Source organism: Lolium perenne, chromosome 4 (genome assembly GCF_019359855.2).
Source record: "Lolium perenne isolate Kyuss_39 chromosome 4, Kyuss_2.0, whole genome shotgun sequence".
In the NCBI taxonomy this organism is placed as follows: Eukaryota; Viridiplantae; Streptophyta; class Magnoliopsida; order Poales; family Poaceae; genus Lolium; species Lolium perenne.
The window spans coordinates 6118028-6136527 of record NC_067247.2 but is presented as its reverse complement, the minus strand read 5'-3'; the positions used below and the strand labels follow the sequence as shown (position 1 = coordinate 6136527).

The 18500-nt window shown below is 46.4% G+C and overlaps 1 protein-coding gene across 1 annotated transcript; it reads left to right on the top strand.

The window, feature by feature from the left end:
• Window positions 1-14703: 14703 nt before the first annotated feature.
• Window positions 14704-15531, top strand: LOC127346516 (uncharacterized). Its single transcript, XM_051372809.1, has one exon. It carries the CDS (start codon window positions 14704-14706, stop codon window positions 15529-15531), a length of 828 nt encoding a protein of 275 aa, XP_051228769.1.
• The last annotated feature ends 2969 nt before the right edge of the window (window positions 15532-18500 follow it).

The following is an 18500-nucleotide window of genomic DNA, read 5'->3' as shown; positions in this document are numbered from 1 at the left end:
AGCCATACGAGGACGATGGCGGAAGCCGGCCATACGTCGACACGCTCATAGAACTCGGCGACCCCGAATAGTTCACGGGAAGCAACAAGGGCGGTGGCCGGCGCGCCCTTACGGACGAAGAGGTGGTGCACGAGTTCCTCGGCGCCGGCACGGGGTCGTTGGTGGTGTGCCTCGAATGTCCTCTCGCTCAACTCGTAGCCCAGCCGGAGGTCCAGAAAACGCTCCGGCGACGGCGCGGTCTCCCCCGACAGGAGCCAGGTGATCCGTGGCATGCATGACATACCTGAACGCCGTGATTCTGGAGAGCCTAAGAATGCACCCGCCGGCGCCGGTGGCCCTGCGCCACGTCCAGGCCGACGCCGCCGCGACGGCGATGCTCGTCGGAGGAACAACCGTGCCGGCGAACGTTCGGGGCGGGACATAGGTTCTGCCCGGGCGTGGGCCTAGCGATGGTGATCATCAAGTCTTTCTTGGCTGCGCTCGTGCGCGAGTTCGAGTGGGAGCCGCCGGATGACGCCATCGACCTCACGGAGCTGGATGGCTTCTTGAAGACGATGAGGAAGCCGCTCTCCGCGCGCCTCACGCGACGCACTTGATCATTTGCCTATCTAATAACCGGGTGTGTCTACTCTCTAATTGCTCTAGATCAAGGGTGTGGGTGGATACTGGATACTATTCCTCTCTTTCACCCAATGTAATTATTTTAGATATTTTAAAGTGGGAGTAATATTTTCGACCTTGGATGGATGCGTAGGCTCCTTTTATTTTGAAATACATCTTTGATACATTTTAAAATATTTTAAAAAATTAAATGAAATATCACGTGTACATCTTCACACGCTACGTGCGTAAAAAGTGTTTCCATGAAAAAATGACTTTTCATTCATGTTGTGTAAAAAGATAAAATTTAGTGCTAAAAATAAAGTTTTTTTTGTCAGATATGTTTTATTTTTTTTACATTAACCACAAAATATTGGTATTTTACAAAACCGTATAAAAGCACATGGATTGTCGAGATATATATGCAAAAAAAATTGGTGGATTTTTCTGGACAATTAGAAATATGGAAAGTCTGTTTATCGGGCTCAATGGATAAATTAGGAGAGAGGGGTTGTCTCTCTTTATATAGGGGGTGAGGGTAGGGATCAAGTTTGGCAAGGTGTAGCCTGAGGGGGCTGCGCCCCGCCCTCCCTTGGTCGCCGCCGCCCGTCCAACCATCGAGTGCATTCAGAATCTATATAAACCAGGGAGATGAGACGCGGTGGTCACAAAAACCATTTAGGGTTTCATTCTCCTCGCTGGCGACGTCGCTGGTTCTCTCCACTTTCGGTGGCCTTTGCGGCTTTGGAGGTGTGGCAGACCACAACCTCTCGTCGAGGCTTTGTTTTTAGGTTGTTTGTCAGTGCCTTATTCAGGGTGGTGTGGCAGCGGCTACATCCCAAAGTCAGAATACGGTCCTCCCCGCCCAACCCTCACTCCGGTGATGCACCGAGCGTTAGCGGAGGGCCCGTGGAGCCGTGTGCCCGGCGGATCTCCTAGGGTCCGATTGGTTTTCGTGTTCGTTCATGTGGTTTTATGTCAGTCTCTTTCGATCTATTGTTGTCATTATTACCAATGGTTGCTGCTCTTGTGCAAAGGCATTTGGCGCCTTAGCATTACGTTTTCTCGTATGTCTACTACAACAATCTTAATTATGACAAGTTTGAGTCGGTTCTAGTGATGGAGGAGCAAGGATTGAGACGTGCTTTCAGCTCGTGCTAGTATTTTTAGTCATCGCTAGGTGGTCCGAGTACCTGTCTGTATTTTTTTCTTTTTAGGCTATTTATACTATGGTGGATAATTATTAATATATTAGTGAAAATTTTGAAAAAAAAACTAATGAGTGGGCCTGTGAATAATCTGGAAAATTAAGCATTCAGCGTGTGACTTTTTTTTGTCGGGCCAAACCCGTCCCGACGTGGAGAAACCGAACGAGACTCATCAATGATCATCACAACTTTCTGATCCACCACGTGCGGGGATGGTGACCAGGATGGTGGCGGCGCCCCACCCCACGCGCTCCTGGACGTAGAGGACGAAGGTGACGCCGAGAAGCACCCCAGAGCACAGCGCGGAGTTCCACCTGTTGAAGTAGGACATATTCTTTTGCCACTCGCCGGTGTGTCCGTCGTCGAACTAGTTGGCGCCCTCTCGAGCGCCAGCTTGTGCCTTCATGTACCCACCGACACGAGGTATAGTTCACTGACAGTCCAATGCAAAACATGTATCTATAGAGTGAAGCAGTAGGGGAGGGGGGGGGGGGGCACCACCCCCTAGACTTAATTGATGAAGAAAATATATTTTAGATATCTAGAGGAAAAATGTCATTTTCTTCCACCGCTCGGGCGGCGACGAGCATGTAGAAGCCAAGGTTTTGATGGCATCGATGGAGGCCATGAACCAGCAGAAAAGGTCGAGTTTGCTCCTGCTCAAGCCCTTTCGATGCCACCCGTCCGTTGGCCACCATATGTGACCTCACGTGATCTGCTGGACAGTAACATGTACTAGGTAGAAAATGAGAATGTGTTACAATGATATTACAGCGGTAACATACACAAATGCTTGAAGTGATACAAATCATAATTCTTTTTTTTTTGAGAAACACAGTACAAACGCAGACACTCACATACACGCGCATACACTCACCCCTATGAACGCACACACGCACACCCTACCCCTATGAGCACCTCCGGAAGACTGAGCCGGCGGATTGGATCTTGAAATTGACGAAGTCACCACAGGCGCCTCGCTGTCGACGGGAACGTCGCCTCCCACTAAATGAATATTCCGCCTTTTATGAGACACACAGATGTCAAACCTGGGGTTTGAACTCTGGTGGGCTGGGGATACAACCATCCTCCTAACCATCCAACCTCAGGTTGGTTCTCTACAAATCATAATTCTAGTTAAGGACTATCAGCTGTTCGAGCTAAACTGCACCTACCTAACGGACGACTGTTTTAACTAGGTCCAATTTTAAGAAAGGATTTGGTATATGGAATGTCAAAAGGAGGAGTATGTAGAAACTTGGCGACGTGTGGCCAAACTTACATCCTTAGCTACATTTGCCTGCTCCAATTTGGATCATGTCAAGGTTTTAGCTACTGGTTTCCCAACACGTGCTTGAAATTCATCTTGACAGGGGTTTTAGAATCATCGTCCCTGCCGTGTGTTAGGAGAAATAATTTCTAATCATTCTCGTTTGACTTCGGTGTTGCTGTGAAATAGTTGCTTCTAATTTTCTATAGACCTTAATTAGCTGACTGATTGAAGATGTGCACTGATGATATAATCACTTGATATGGCCAGAGTTAATGATCCGGTTATCATAGTATACTTTCTCATTTGGGTGATTATTTCCCCCCTTAATTTCTTGTGTGAATAGGCGTGATGGAAACGAGGTGTCTGTGACTTTCCCAAGTTTTTTTTCAAAATGGGGGTATACCCCGGCTTCTGCATCATGGTGATGCACACGGCCTTTTATTAGAAAAAGATTCAAAAAGTATTGTTTACATCTCGACCATCACCGAGGATTGATACAAGAATCAACCATCGAAAACAACCCATACTATGACTACAAATCAACATAGTCTTCTAGTATGTCGCCAACCAGCCTGGCACAAGATATCCTGAGCGACCATCAGGAGTCGTGTGCATCCAGAAGCCATGGTATCCCGCTGCCCCTCCGGGAGAGTAGGGCCCAAAGCTGGACCCAATGGAAGACCATATGAATAAACTGCAAGAAATGAAAAGAAGGTTTTTTATTGAAAATTATATCATTTCTAGTTCTCCAAATAGACCAACATAAGGCAGAAATCTCAATCCGGATAAAAGCCTTAGATTGTCTATCTAATCCATTTAACCAATTACCAAACATATTAGTAATATTGGTGGGAGGTGGAAGATCATAAGTGAAATTAACCGTACGCCACAAGAGTCTAGCTAAAGGACATTCAATAAAAAGGTGTTCAATGGTCTCCTGTTCCCCACAGAAAACACATTTAGTACACCCATTTCAATGACGTTTAACTAGATTATCTTTAGTTAACAGTACTTTATTACTCATAAACCACATGAAAACCTTAATCTTAAGAGGTACTTTAACCTTCCAAAGGTACTTTCACAAAAAAGGGATATGGTCACACATAAGATCTTCATACATCGACTTGACAGTAAACAACCCATTAGACGTCAACTTCCAAACAGAACGATCAACCTCATGCATTATTCAGAGTAACCGACATTAATTTTCTGCACAACATGAAGTCCATTTGCTACCAATCAACAACCTTCGGAATTAATATCTAGTGGTGTTTGGGAAAGCACCTGTGCAACTGTAACATTCTTATGATGAACAATATTATATAAAGATGGGTATTGATGGGCCAAAGAAGTATTTCCTAACCAGGTATCTTCCGAGAAGCGGGTGGTCTCACCATTACCCACTTTGAAACATCCCCTCGAAAAAAACTCATGCTTGACCTCCATCAAACCTTTCCAAAAAGAAGAATCAGTAGGTTTAGCTTGTACCTCTGATAATGTCTTTTGTCTTAGGTATTTGTTCTGTAGCAGTTCTTGCCAAACCTCGTCTTCGTTAAGAAGTTTAAACAACCATTTACTCAGTAAACATCTACTTTTATTTCGAGCACCTCAATGCCTAAGCCCCCTTGATCTTTGGGCCTACATACAATGTTCCATTTTGTAAGCCGGCATTTCTTTTTGTTTTCGTCGGACTGCCAATAGAACCTAGATCTATAGAAGTCCAAACATTTCCTTACCCCAACAGGTATTTGTAGGAAAGACAACATAAACATCGGTAAGCTAGTTAATACTGAATTAATAAGCACTAACCTATCACCATAGGATAGTAACTTCCCTTTCCAGCATCCTAATTTACTCTCAAACCGTGTTTCCACCGGATACCAATCAGAATTTTGGAGTTTTTTTTTGTAATGGATCGGAATACCCAAGTATCTAAAGGGGGTTGTCCAGCATCACATCCAAAGATCTTCTTATACTGATCCTCCTCCTCCTTTGCCTTTCCAAAACAAAAATCCAACTTTTATGAAAATTAATCTTAACCCCCGATAACTCTTCAAAGAGGCATAGGATTAATTTCATATTAACTGCTTTATTAAGGTCATGTTCCAAGAATAGGATAGTATCATCTGCATATTGTAATATAGAGAGTCCTCCCTCAACTGAATGTGGAATTAACCCTCCGACTTGACCATCACTTTTTGCTCGTTCAATTAGGATGGCAAGCATATCCAATACAATATTAAACAACATTGGAGATAAGGGGTCCCCTTGTCTTAGACCTTTCTTTGTCTGAAAATAATGACCAATATCATCATTCACCTTCACCCCAACACTACCTCCTTGGACAAACTATTGCACTATTCTACCCCATTCTGGAGCAAAACCCTTCATCCTCAAAGTCTGTTGTAAAAAAAGGCCATTTCACCTTATCATATGCTTTTTCGAAATCAATTTTAAATAAGACCCCATCCAATTTCTTAGTATGCAATTCATGGATTGTTTCATGAAGTATGACAACCCCTTCCAAAATGTTTCTACCTGGCATAAAGGCCGATTAAGTTGGTTTAATTACTCTTGGGGCAATCCCCGAGATACGATTCGTACCAACTTTAGTGAAGATCTTAAAACAACATTTAGCAAAAAAATTGGACTATATTGTTGAATTTGGACCGCATTCTCCTTCTTTGGTAGTAAAGTAATAACACCAAAGTTTAGTTTGTAAAGGGGCAAGTCCCCATTAATAAACTGAGAGAACAAAGCCATCAAATCATCTTTTATTACTTCCCAAAATTTTTGATAAAACTCCGCTGTGAAACCATCAGGTCCAGGAGCCTTATTCAGTTCCATCTGAGAAATTGCCTCAAAAACCTCCTTTTCAGTAAAAGGTGTCGTTAAGATCTCATTCTCTATTTTACTCCTACTCCTAGCTCTATTGTTGGGATCTGACAACCCTTCCTATTTTTTTTAATAATGGAATATCGTAGGGGAAACCCCTACGGTGATTTTGTAAATAATAAGTACCCAAGTTTGCATGCATCGATGACAGCGTTTGTGCATTGTTTCTTTTTTAGAGGCGTCGCTTATGGAGAAACTGATTTTCTGGTATTTTCTTGGTGGTGTCAGTGTTGCTGTTTTTCGATCTCTATAGCGGGACTTTTCATTTTTTATAATTTTCTTTCTTTTTTAGCTGTGTGCATCCTTTATACCATTAGAACATGATGTTGTTGCAGAGGCTGAGTCTAATTGGTATCTACGCGATATTAATATATGCTATTTATCAAAAAAAAATTGCATGCATGTGGACTTAAATCTTGGTGACAGGATTAGTGTGCAAGGGAGAAAGGCAACGTCTCCGGCAATATCCGCCACCGCCTTCCGAGCATAGTGGCACTGGCGGAGCTTCCTTAGGGAAAACCTAGGCCATGGCCCGCCCTTATATTTTGTCAAAAGATAACCAGCTCTTGGCCAGCCCTTCACGCTGCCTTCTCGTGTCCTAGGGGCTGGGTGTTTACCACAGACGCAGTCGGCGACCCATACCTCCTCAACCCGATCACTGGCATCCAGGAAACGCTCCCCGCGATCAACACAATCTACGAACATGACGGCTACTATGATGACCATGGCAGGCATAAGCATGTATGGGATGTGGAAATTAGGGTTGAACCGTACGTGGAGCTAGTACGGGTTACGTGTTAATATATAGGGGTATAGGAGTACATCGAAACCGTATCCAATACACAGAGTTTGTATGGTATACGAAGGCAATACAAATACAACTCTAACACCCTCCCTTAATCTAAACCTCGGGAGAGGTTGAGATTATGCTTGAACTTTTCTAGATCTTTAACACCTAAGGTTTTTGTGAAGCCATCAGCCACTTGATCCTTTGTAGAAATAAACCTGATGTCAAGAAATTTTGCAGCAACTCTTTCTCTAACAAAATGAAAATCAATCTCAATATGCTTGGTACGAGCATGAAACACAGGATTAACAGAAAGATAAGTTGCTCCAAGATTGTCACACCAAATGCAAGGACGCTGCCTTAGTGGTACTCCCAATTCACGAATAAGTTTTTCCATCCATATTAATTCAGTAGTTGCATTGGCTAAAGATTTGTATTCTGCTTCAGTACTAGAACGAGATACTGTAGCTTGCTTTCTGGCACTCCATGATATTAAGTTTGGACCAAAGAAAACAGCAAAACCACCAGTGGAACGTCTGTCATCAATATCTCCTGCCCAGTCTGCATCTTAAAAAGCACTAAGCAGGGTAGATGATGATCTATGAAACTTGAGACCAAGCTGAATAGTTCCCTGAATATATCTGAGGATGCGCTTCACAGCTGTCCAATGGGCTGTGGTAGGAGCATGAAGGTACTGACATACCTTGTTGACAGAAAAGGATAAATCTGGTCGTGTCAAAGTCAAATACTGCAATGCTCCAACTATGCTTCTGTAATTTGTACAGTCCTCAGAGCCAAGGGGTGTACCATCTGTCAATGAGAGTTTTTCTGCAGTAGACAATGGAGTTGGACATGATGTACAATGTAACATCCCAACCTTTTTTAGCAAATCCTTAGCATACTTCTCTTGTGTCAAGAGAATTCCATTTGAGCACTTCTTAACTTCAATGCCTAGAAAGAAATGTAATTCACCCAAATCCTTGAGAGCAAAGTGAGTACTTAGATTATGAAGTAAGACTGTTGTCGCTTCAGCAGACGAGCTCACAACAATAATATCATCAACGTATATGAGCATAAACATAGTGATACCTCTCTTGTTGTATAAGAAAAGAGATGTATCGGCCTTAGATGGAGTGAAATCCAACTCTTGCAGTTTGGAACTGAGCCGCGCATACCATGCACGCGGTGCCTGTTTAAGACCATACAGTGACTTATCCAATTTGCAAATATAATGCGGAAAGCGAGGATCAACAAAACCAGGGGGTTGTTTCATATAGACTTCCTCCTCCAGAACGCCATGAAGAAATGCGTTCTTGACATCTAGCTGTCTTAGATTCCATCCTTGAGACACAGCAATTGATAATACAAGTCTAACAGTTGCGGCCTTAACAACAGGACTAAAAGTATCCTCATAATCAATGCCGTACCTTTGTTTGAAGCCTTTTGCAACAAGACGTGCCTTATACCTTTCAATGGTACCATCTGCATGCTTCTTTACTCGATAGACCCATTTGCAGTCAATAAGATTTCTGTTTGCACTTGGTGGCACAAGATGCCAGGTTCTGTTGTCCATCAAAGCTGTATATTCCTCAGTCATTGCCTGTTTCCATTGAGTATCAGCAAGTGCTTCATTCAAGTTGTCAGGTTCACCTGCAGCAGAAAATAAACCATAACGAATAGTCCCATCAGTGTATTGTTTTGGTTGGCGAATCCCTTGCTGAAGACGTGTAGTCGGTCTTCGTTGAACTGGTGCTGGCGTGGCAGAAGCCATAGGGGAGGGCACAGGAGAGGCCGGCAAGGAGGATCCGGCCGCACTGTCCTGGCTGACAGGGGAATCAGCCCCGTCTGCCGTGCCCGATGCTGATGCGCCACGTGACGATCCAGGAGTGGACGCAGGGGGTGATGATGGCGAGTGGGACCCAGGCGGAGAGGAATTCCCGCGCTCGACGGTGTCATCTTCTGCATGTGCGCGGCAGGGCCCAGCGTGGTCGGGTGCAGGGTTGGAGACAGGGCGCGACGTGGCGCTGCCCGAGGAAGGCGACCCAGGCGACTCAGGCAGGGTGGCAGTCGAGGAAGACAGGGAAGGTTCTATCCCTGCAGCAGAATCTGCTTCGGGATCCGCGCCAGGGGAATTATGTGGCAAGTCGATTTCTCCATCATTTGAGCTCAAATCTTCAGCACTGTCATCAGAATTCGAGCTATTTTCTTCAGGGCCATCAGCATGAACCTGTGTAGGGTCAGTCACAGGAACAATATGCATAGGAAGATCAACATGTGCACCCTCATTGTTAGCATGCGATGATGATGTGAGATGTTCAGGAAGCAACAATATTTATTTTCTAAGTTGGGCACCAGCATTAGGATGTAATGACTGGAAAGGAAAAATGTTTTCATCAAAGACCACATCACGAGAGATATAGACGCGCCCTGTGGAGATATCTAAGCATTTAACTCCTTTATGAATAGGACTGTATCCAAGAAACACACAGCGTTTGGAGCGAAAAGAGAGCTTGCGTTGATTATAAGGGCGAAGGTTTGGCCAACATGCACAACCGAAGGTGCGAAGGGCATCATAGTTAGGCTTGACTTGGAGAAGTTTTTCAACAGGAGACTGAAGATCTAGGACCTTGGTAGGAAGAAGGTTAATGAGAAAGGTGGCAGTGAGAAAAGCTTCATCCCAGAATTTCAAAGGCATAAAGGCATTGGCAAGAAGAGCAAGACCAACCTCAACAATATGTCTATGTTTTCGTTCAGCAGAACCATTTTGTTGATGAGCATGTGGACAAGAGACATGATGTGTAATGCCAATTTTCTGAAAGAACCCATGAAGTTTCTCATACTCACCACCCCAATCAGTTTGCATAGTGATAATTTTGCAACCAAATTTTCTCTCAACAAGTTGCTGAAAGTTAAGAAAGACTTGATACACATCACTCTTTTGCTTAATCAAATATATCCATGTAAACTTACTATAGTCATCAATAAAGCTTACATAATATTTGTGTTTGCCAACAGAAAATGGAGCAGGGCCCCATACATCAGAAAACACTTGTTCCAATGGAACAGTGGATACACTAGTAGAAGTGGGGTATGGCAACTGATGACTTTTTGCTTGTTGACAAGGATCACACACATAGGGATTTATTTCTGGGGAATATTGGAGATTATTCTTCCTAAGAACTTGCTGAACAATGAAGGACGACGGATGACCTAGACGACGATGCCAAGTGGATGAAGACGGCTTGATGGTGATGAAAGCATGCTTGTCAGAGCCGGCAGTAGTGGGCACAAGAGGATATAAGCCGCCATGACATGGACCTCTAAACATTATTTGCTTGGTGGCCTAGTCCTTTATCAAAAAGAAAAATGGGTGAATTTCAATAAAGGCATCATTGTCTAGAGTGATTTTATGAGCAGATAAGAGATTTTTGGTGGCACTAGGAACATGAAGAATGTTATTTAATTGAAGAGAACTATGAGGTGTATGCAATGTTGATCTACCAATATGCTGTATTGTCATACCTGTACCACCTGCATTGTGAACTTGATCGCGACCTCGATAATCATCATGAGTGTGTAGCTTGTTCAGCTGCCCAGTGATATGATCAGTGGCGCCAGTGTCCATATACCAATTGGTATCAACGCCATAGGCTCCTTTTTCAGCACGGTCACGGTCATTGCGGCGATCATCATCATCATCATCACGATCAGAGTAGCGCCACCAACACTCATTTGCAGGGTGACCATACTTGGTGCAGATTTGGCATGTGGTATCAACAAAGCGTGTGGGGGTCCGGCCTCGACCACGACCTCCCTTGGGTGCACCACGATCATCACGACCGCGGCCACCACCTGCACCATCACGGCGCTGAACATCACGGCGATCATCACGCCTGTAGTTGCCACGATCACGATCACGGTCATCACGTCTCCAATTTCCGCGATCATCTCGACGATCACGGTATCCTCCTCCACGGTCATCACGACGGTAGTCTTCACGGCGGTCACGGTAGCCACCATCACGGTAACCACCATCATCTCTGTATCCTCCACCATCACGGCGTGGCTCCTCTGAACGAGGCGGAGGACCTCCACGAGCAGCTATGTTTGCAGAAGTCTGAAAGACAGGATTAATCTGGCTGGACTCAGCTAGCAGTACCTCACGATCATCGAACGCTTGGAGCTGAGCACACATGTCCGTGAGGGTGGTGTTGGGTGTAGCGTTCATTGATGCAACAAAGGGGGTATAAGGCCCCTGAAGTCCTCCTAATATGTATCCTTTTAACTCATCATCATCAACTGTTTTCCCGGCGGCGGCAAGCTCAGACGCAAAACCGCGCATCTTGGAGATAAACTGCGGCACTGTCAGCTCTAATTTCTTGGTATTGGCAAGGGCACCTCGGAGCATATTCACGCGAGAGCGAGACTGAGAGGTAAACAGACCTTCAATGGTTGTCCAGGCTTGATGAGCAGATTCGAGACCAACAACATGAGAGAGGAGATCAACATCGAGCCCTTTCACCAGATAGCTCAGGACAGTTTGATCTCGGGCAAGCCACACAGCGTAGGCTTCATTGGGAACAGTGGACTTCTGCTTCTCACTGTCTTCAACTTCAAGGGTTTTGGAGGGAGCAGCATCAGATCCATCAAGCAGACCGAGGACTTGAGCACCACGAAGGGCCGGGAGGACTTGAGTTTTCCAGAACAGATGGTTCTGGCGGGTGAGCTTCTCAGTAGGCGGCGAGCCAAGGGCGGCCGCAAGGTTTGCGGCGGCAGTGGCAGACGAAGACGAGGCCATTGGTTGTGTGTGGGATGTGGTGCTTCACGGCGGCAAACAGCGGCGGCCGGGCAGAGGAAAAAATCGATCTAGGTTTTTCTTGGTTTTGGGTTTTGGTTTTCTGGATCACGATCAGATGACGATCGGAGAGGGTTTTGATTTGGTTTTTGGTTTGGTTGTGGTGTTTCTGGCTCCCGGCGGCGTGAGGCGGCCGGAGAGAGGTTTTGATCGTGGTTGTCGGGTCCTGCACCGGCCAATGGCGACGGCGGGCGGCGTGGGTCGCCGAGAGAGAGAGACAGCTAGAAGGGAGAAGGCTGCTCTGATACCATGTGGAAATTAGGGTTGAACCGTACGTGGAGCTAGTACGGGTTACGTGTTAATATATAGGGGTATAGGAGTACATCGAAACCGTATCCAATACACAGAGTTTGTATGGTATACGAAGGCAATACAAATACAACTCTAACATGGGATACCGACCCAGAGGAAGGTAGCTTGCCTTACTTTAGATGGGCGCGACACTCAGAGTTTTTCTGTGTCGCCATGTCTACCGCTGCCGAGGTGACACAATGCAACGTCTTGATTGTGCACATGCCATTCGGTAAGCTATCGATCATTCACCAGGCTGAGTGACAATGAGTGGACGTTGCTCTCCGAATGTACGATCGTGCTTCCATCTATACTTTAGATCTGAGCGGACCTTCACCAACAACGAAGACTATCATGCGCCGGGTTTTAGACGAGCCCCAGTGTAGGGAGATGTACCTCGCCCTCGGGGTATGTGGTGAACTCTTGCAGGTATGGAGGAACTAGGAACACGTAGATTTTCCACGCAAGTATCGCGATGTTCAAAGAGATCATGAATGGGGCATGCAAGGATGGTATCGATTTTCTGGGCCGAGATGAAAACAACAAGAACAAGCTAAGTGGTCTACATGCAAATGATGAGGAAGAAGAGCTCCATGAAGCCATAAACACAGACGAAGAGCCTGGTGTCTCCCAATGGCTTCAAATGAGGAGGAAGACGAGCTCCATGAAGCCATCAGGACGGACTAAGAGACTGATTTCTCCCAATGGCTTCGTGAAGGTATCGACTTGTCACATGGGCTCACCGATGAGGTCACAACAAATGAGATACTAGTGTTCAAGGTTGACAAGGAAAGGAAAAAGTTGGTGGAGCTAAAAGACATTAGAGACCATGCACTCTTCATCAGGTGAAACTGCGCGGTGTGCCTCCCAATTAAGGACTCTCAGGTGTTCGAGCCAAACTGCATCTACCTAACGGACGACTGTTTTAACTTCGGTCCAATTTTAAGAAATGATCTTGGTATATGGAATATCAAAAAGAGGAGTATGCAGAAACTTGGCTATGTGTGGCCAAACTTACATCCTTGGCTACATTTGCCTGCTCCAATTTGGATCATGCCAAGGTTTTAGCTACTGGTTTTCCGACATGTGTTTGAAATTTATCTAGTCAAGGATTTTAGAATCGTCGTCCCTGCCGTGTGTTAGGAGAAATAATTTCGGTTGCGCCTTGTACTAATAGGCATGTGTTTCTTGTGTCAATTTAACGTTTCAGCTGTTGATCGATATATTCTTATTGTTCTCCATATGCCCGCATAAAGGAAGTCCTACTCCATGACAAATGGCATATATATCAGTCAAGAAATCGATTCAGACATCCACGTAGGACATCGACGCATTAATATAATTTTTTTCTCGCAAAAAAAGAAAAGAAAGCAAGATCCGGTATTTGTCTACTCAGTATATGGCGATTTTTTAAAATAATACACTTTTTATTATTTTTGATCTAAAAAAATACACTTTTTATTATTTAATCTAGAAATAATATTCGTTTTCAGCAAATTTCAGAAATAATACACCGTCGGGTTTGTAGAACCCGAAATTCGAAAATCAGGGCACAGGACCCCAAAACGAGGGGAATCTTATCCCTGCCAGGCCGTGCCACGCCGTGTCGGAGTCAGTGAACCCGAACAGCTTTAGTCGGGCGACGGAATCCCAAGGAAAGCAGTGTCGGCCGGTCGGCCTGCCACCGGCAGAGTTGTTGGGTCGCAGAATCCCGAGGTGGAGGAATCGGCGTCGTTGAACCCGACACGGGCAGTTCAGGTTTCTCCACCCCGAAATTCCGCAGCATAAAATCGACCGGCGCGACGCTGCTCTTCTTCCTCACAACAACTCCTCTCACTCTCTCATTCTCTCAGCTCTTCCACCTCTGTTTTCTCCCATTTAGCTGCGATTTATCCTACATTTTGGTGTTATTTCACCACCAAGTGTTGTAGAATCACCTGATCTATAGATGGGTTAGATTTGGGAGCGTTTTGGTGGTGGTGGTGGTGGTGGTGGAGCTGGTGGTGGTGCTGCTGCAGCTGCTGCTTGGTGGTGCAGCTGCTGCGAGGTGGAGGAGCGAACCTGCTGACCGAGGTGTTTGACACGCTTCAAGGGTAAACCCTAATTCCTGATATTAGATGGTGTAATCATAATGCATGTTGCGTTCGTTAGCTTCACAGATTAGTTACTGAAATATGTACCGGTAGAAAGTATTTATTTAGGACTGTAGGTGCTAGATTTTTATTTATTTTGGAGTGTAGGTGCTAGATTTTTTTGACGAGTCTGTAATTTGTATAGGTGAGCAGATATGTCAGATAGAGTAAAATTCGTTGTTTACTTCGGTCATGGCACGGTCCGAACAACTCCGATGGGAGCTGATCTGAGCAAGTTTCAGTACGAGGAGTTGCATCTGACAAACCCAAAAACATGGCGAGTTAGTCAGTTGAAGGAGTGGTTGACCGTGAATTTCGGGCTTAATCCCGAAGCATACACTGTTGGTGTGCATCCTTTGTGGAGCAGCTCCAGTACCCAGATTTTCTGGCGGTTGAAGCCGATTGAGCGGACCTCTCAGTGGGTGCACTGGTTGGAAGCGTGCGAGCGCAGGGGAACTCACCCCATCGCCTTAATGCTTCCCGAGGCGAAGGTGGTGAATTCCCAAGAAGGCAAGGGTGAGTTCCATCCAGGCCAGAGCAGTCAAAGTTCTGATGCTGGTGGCAGCAGTTTCCAATCCGGGCAGAGTAACCATGCAGCAGGTAGTCATGACGGTAGTGTTGAGCTTGAAAGCGACAACGAAGAAGAAGACCAGATGCAGAACATGATGGACGAGGAAGACGAGGATGGAGTGGACTATGAGCTTGACTCAGATGAATCCGGTGGATCCGATACTTCAAATGATAACGAAGAGGAGGATCCGATCCCCTCTTCTTGGAACCATGATTTGTCGGAGGCAATGATAGTCGATGATCGGCACGATTCTGCCTGGGAGTACAACATGAACACCATCTCAGTTGGTGCTAGATATGCTGACAAGAGACATCTGCAGGAAGCAATCACTCAGTGGGCAATGAACACGCAAAGGGTATTCAGAACCACCGTTTCAAGTCTGAAATTCTTGACAGTGGTCTGCAGCGATGCTAGATGTCCATCAAGGGTGCATGGGTACTGTCCGAAGTATGACACAACATGGGTGGTGAGCGACTTCGTGCCGCACACATGTGTCCTTAAGAGTATGTTGAAGGATCACCGAAACCTTACATCCACTCTGATTGCTCGCCTATTCTACAAGGAGATTGTAGAGAATACAGCAATGGGGGTTGAAGCCATCCAGAAAAGAGTTCACCTTCAATATAAGTATGTAATTGAATATGGCAAGGCATGGAGGGCTAAACAGACGGCACTGGAGAACAGATTCAGGACCTTCTATGATGCTTATGACGATGTCGTCCGTCTCCTGCAGACATTGAAGGACCGGAATCCGGGCACCCATGTGGACATACAAGACTTTGTGATACCAGAGTTCCCTAATGTCAGGGTTCTGCACAGGGTGTTTTTCGCATTCAGCATATGCATCGAGGCTTTCATGCACCGTCGTCCGGTGATGTGTGTAGATGGAACTTTTCTGACTGGGAGGTACAAGGGATAGATTCTGACAGCAATTGGAGTGGATGGCAACAATTGAATTGTGCCTCTCGCATTTGCATTTGTTGAGAGCGAGAACACTGCTAGCTGGTTATGGTTCTTTAGGCAGTTAAAAAAATCGGTAGTGAAAGATCGCGAAAATGTGTGCGTGCTCCATGACAGGCATGCATATATACTTGCGGCTATCAAGATGCTGATAGAAGCCGGGCCTGATGAAGAGACGCCATGGCAGGATATGCAGAGTAGGTGGTGCATGCGCCACCTGGGGGCCAATTTCTTCTCGTAGTTTAGGAACAAGGGTCTTATGAATCTGTTCAAGAAGTTGTGCAAGCAGAATCAAGAATGCAAGTACACTTTTCTCCGTGGCAAGCTGGATGAGTTCACTAAGGACCATGTGCGGCACAGGTTAGCCGCCCGAGCTGCATTAGCAGCAGCTCATGCAGCAGATGTGGCACAGGGTACACAGGTTCCAGTAGCCCCCGAGCCAGATCCTATTGGGCTATGTGACCAGCCTGGATTTGACCCACCCAATACTAGAAGGAGGCCTGGATGATGGATTAAAATTTTTGCAAAGTGGATAGAGCACGAGCCATTAGAAAGGTGGTCTTTGCTGCATGACACACATGGAGCTAGGTATGGTGTGATGACTACCAACCTAGCTGAGTCATACAACTTCGTGCATAACTAATTTGAGCTCACAATTGTAGGCCGTGTTGACGGCGGAGCTGCAAGATAACGCCGCCCAGTATGCACGCTCGCTCTCCTCCGGCCCACTTCTTGGACGGTATGAGCACCACGCCTCCTTCGCACAGCGTCTTCAGGACAAACTACGTCGTATCTACGCGACTATCACATGCACCCGATCTTCGGATGTTGCCGAGTACCGAGCAGCACAGCGGCCACCTCGTCCCTCTTTGCAGGTGCATCAGCCGCGGCACGCCCCACGCCCACGTATGGAGGTACCGCCGAGCCCGAGGCCACCATCTCCTAACCAGGAAGGAGGTTCTGGTTGGCAAAACCAGCAGTAGCAGGAGCCTACTTACGAGTATTGGCAGCGTGGCGGTTTCGGCATGGAGCAGCAATCTCCCATGCCTAACTACGGGTGGCGTCCCCGTATGGATGAGCCAGAGGGTAAGCAATTCATCACTATCCATATTAATTGTGCACCATGTGTGAATTTCCTCATGATCGACTAACGGTTTTTTAATCTAATCAAAGGTGAGGGACATATGTCGACGGGGTACGGATCACGATCCTTCTGGTCCAGTGCTCAGGATCAGGACGAAACACAGCAGAGCTATCAAGACTGGATTTCAAGTCAACATCAAACTTCACCTCCAGATCCCACGCAGTACAGTTAGCATGAGCAGGGGTACATGCTTCCTCCACGACATCGGCAGCCACCTGTCTGTATGTACTCGCCGTCACCTTTTCAGGCTGGACAGCCACCGAGGCGTGGTCGAGGGAGGGGCCGTGGTCAGTGAGATGATACTTAGTGGGTCATCTGTATGGATAAGCCTTATTCCTACTATTATTTTCTTCATCTAGTGTATGAGTACTATTTGTATGCACCATGTATGACTACTATTTATATGCACCATGTATGACTACTATTTGTATGCACCATGTGATAAGGGCTAAGCCCAAGGATGTGCCCGATCTTCACGGATTTGGGTGGAAATCATGGGGGAGGTGGATGAACGCGATGAACACGAAGAACGCGAGGGGGAATCGTGGGGATACAACACACACATGCACACAAATCGGTTTTCCCTCGTTGGCCCGAACCACCAACTCGATAGAGGTTGCGAGAAAAGACCTTCCGGTAGAAGTTCCGCAAAGAGATCGACAAATCGAAGCTCGAGAGATCTAGAAGGGTGAAAAGACCGGAAGGTTGATAGAAATGCAAGCAAAAGACCAAATAGGTAGAAGTGCAAGCAAAAGATCAAACAAACGGTAGAAGTCACCAAAGAGATCTTCACGAGTCGATAAGGAGCCCGAGTGGGTACAAGATCAAAGATCTAGGTAGGGTTCCCACAAGGGTGAGCTAAGCTCAGGTTTAATTTCACATCAAGTCTAATCTCAGATCTGAGCCAACAAGGCTATTTATAGGTGGGGGCGAAGGGATAAGTTACACGCTGAAAAGTGCTGTTGTGCTGAAGTTCGATGGGGCGGAAGTTCCGGTCATCCTGGGCGGAAGTTCCGGTCATGGGCGGAAGTTCCGGTCTTGGGGGCCGGAAGTTCCGGTCGGGGCGGAAGTTCCGGCCAACTTCCGGCCTTGTTCCGGAATTTTTCCATTTCCTCGCAGTAACATCCAGGGGCGTTTTGGCGCAATTCCGGAAGTAGGGCGGAACTTGGGCGGAAGTTTCGGTGGGCGGAAGTTCCGGTCCCTCGGGGCGGAAGTTCCGGCTTCATCCATTTCTCTGGGTGCTGGAAGGCATCTGGAAGGCATCTGGCCGGAAGTTCCGGTCCTGGGGGGGCGGAAGTTCCGGCCTGGGCACTGTAGCTCCATCTTCATCATTTCCAGCTCTCTCTCCATTGGCTTGGTCTCCATGGCTCGCGTCTTGGTCGATGTACCTGATTGAACATAGGGTATTTGCATGAAGTAGCAAGCCATCCAAAGGGGTATCAAAAGCATACGTGGAAAGGAGCGAATTCACCTCTTGGTGTAGGGCTTGGGCTCGAGCTCGTGTCATTGGACCACGAGGAGGGCTTGTTGGTCTTGAGGCGGCGGTGTCCGAAGTCCACCCCGTATCATCTCCCCCCCCCTTGGGAAAGAGTCGTCCTCGACTCGATGTTCTCCTCATCGCCATGATAGGGTGAGAGGTCGGACACATTGAATGTGTTGCTCACCAAATACTTGGATGTTGGTATGTCGATGACGTATGCATTGTCGTTGATGCGCTTGAGGACCTTGAATGGACCATTGATACGTCCAATTTGCATCACTATTTTATATCGTAATTTGCTGTT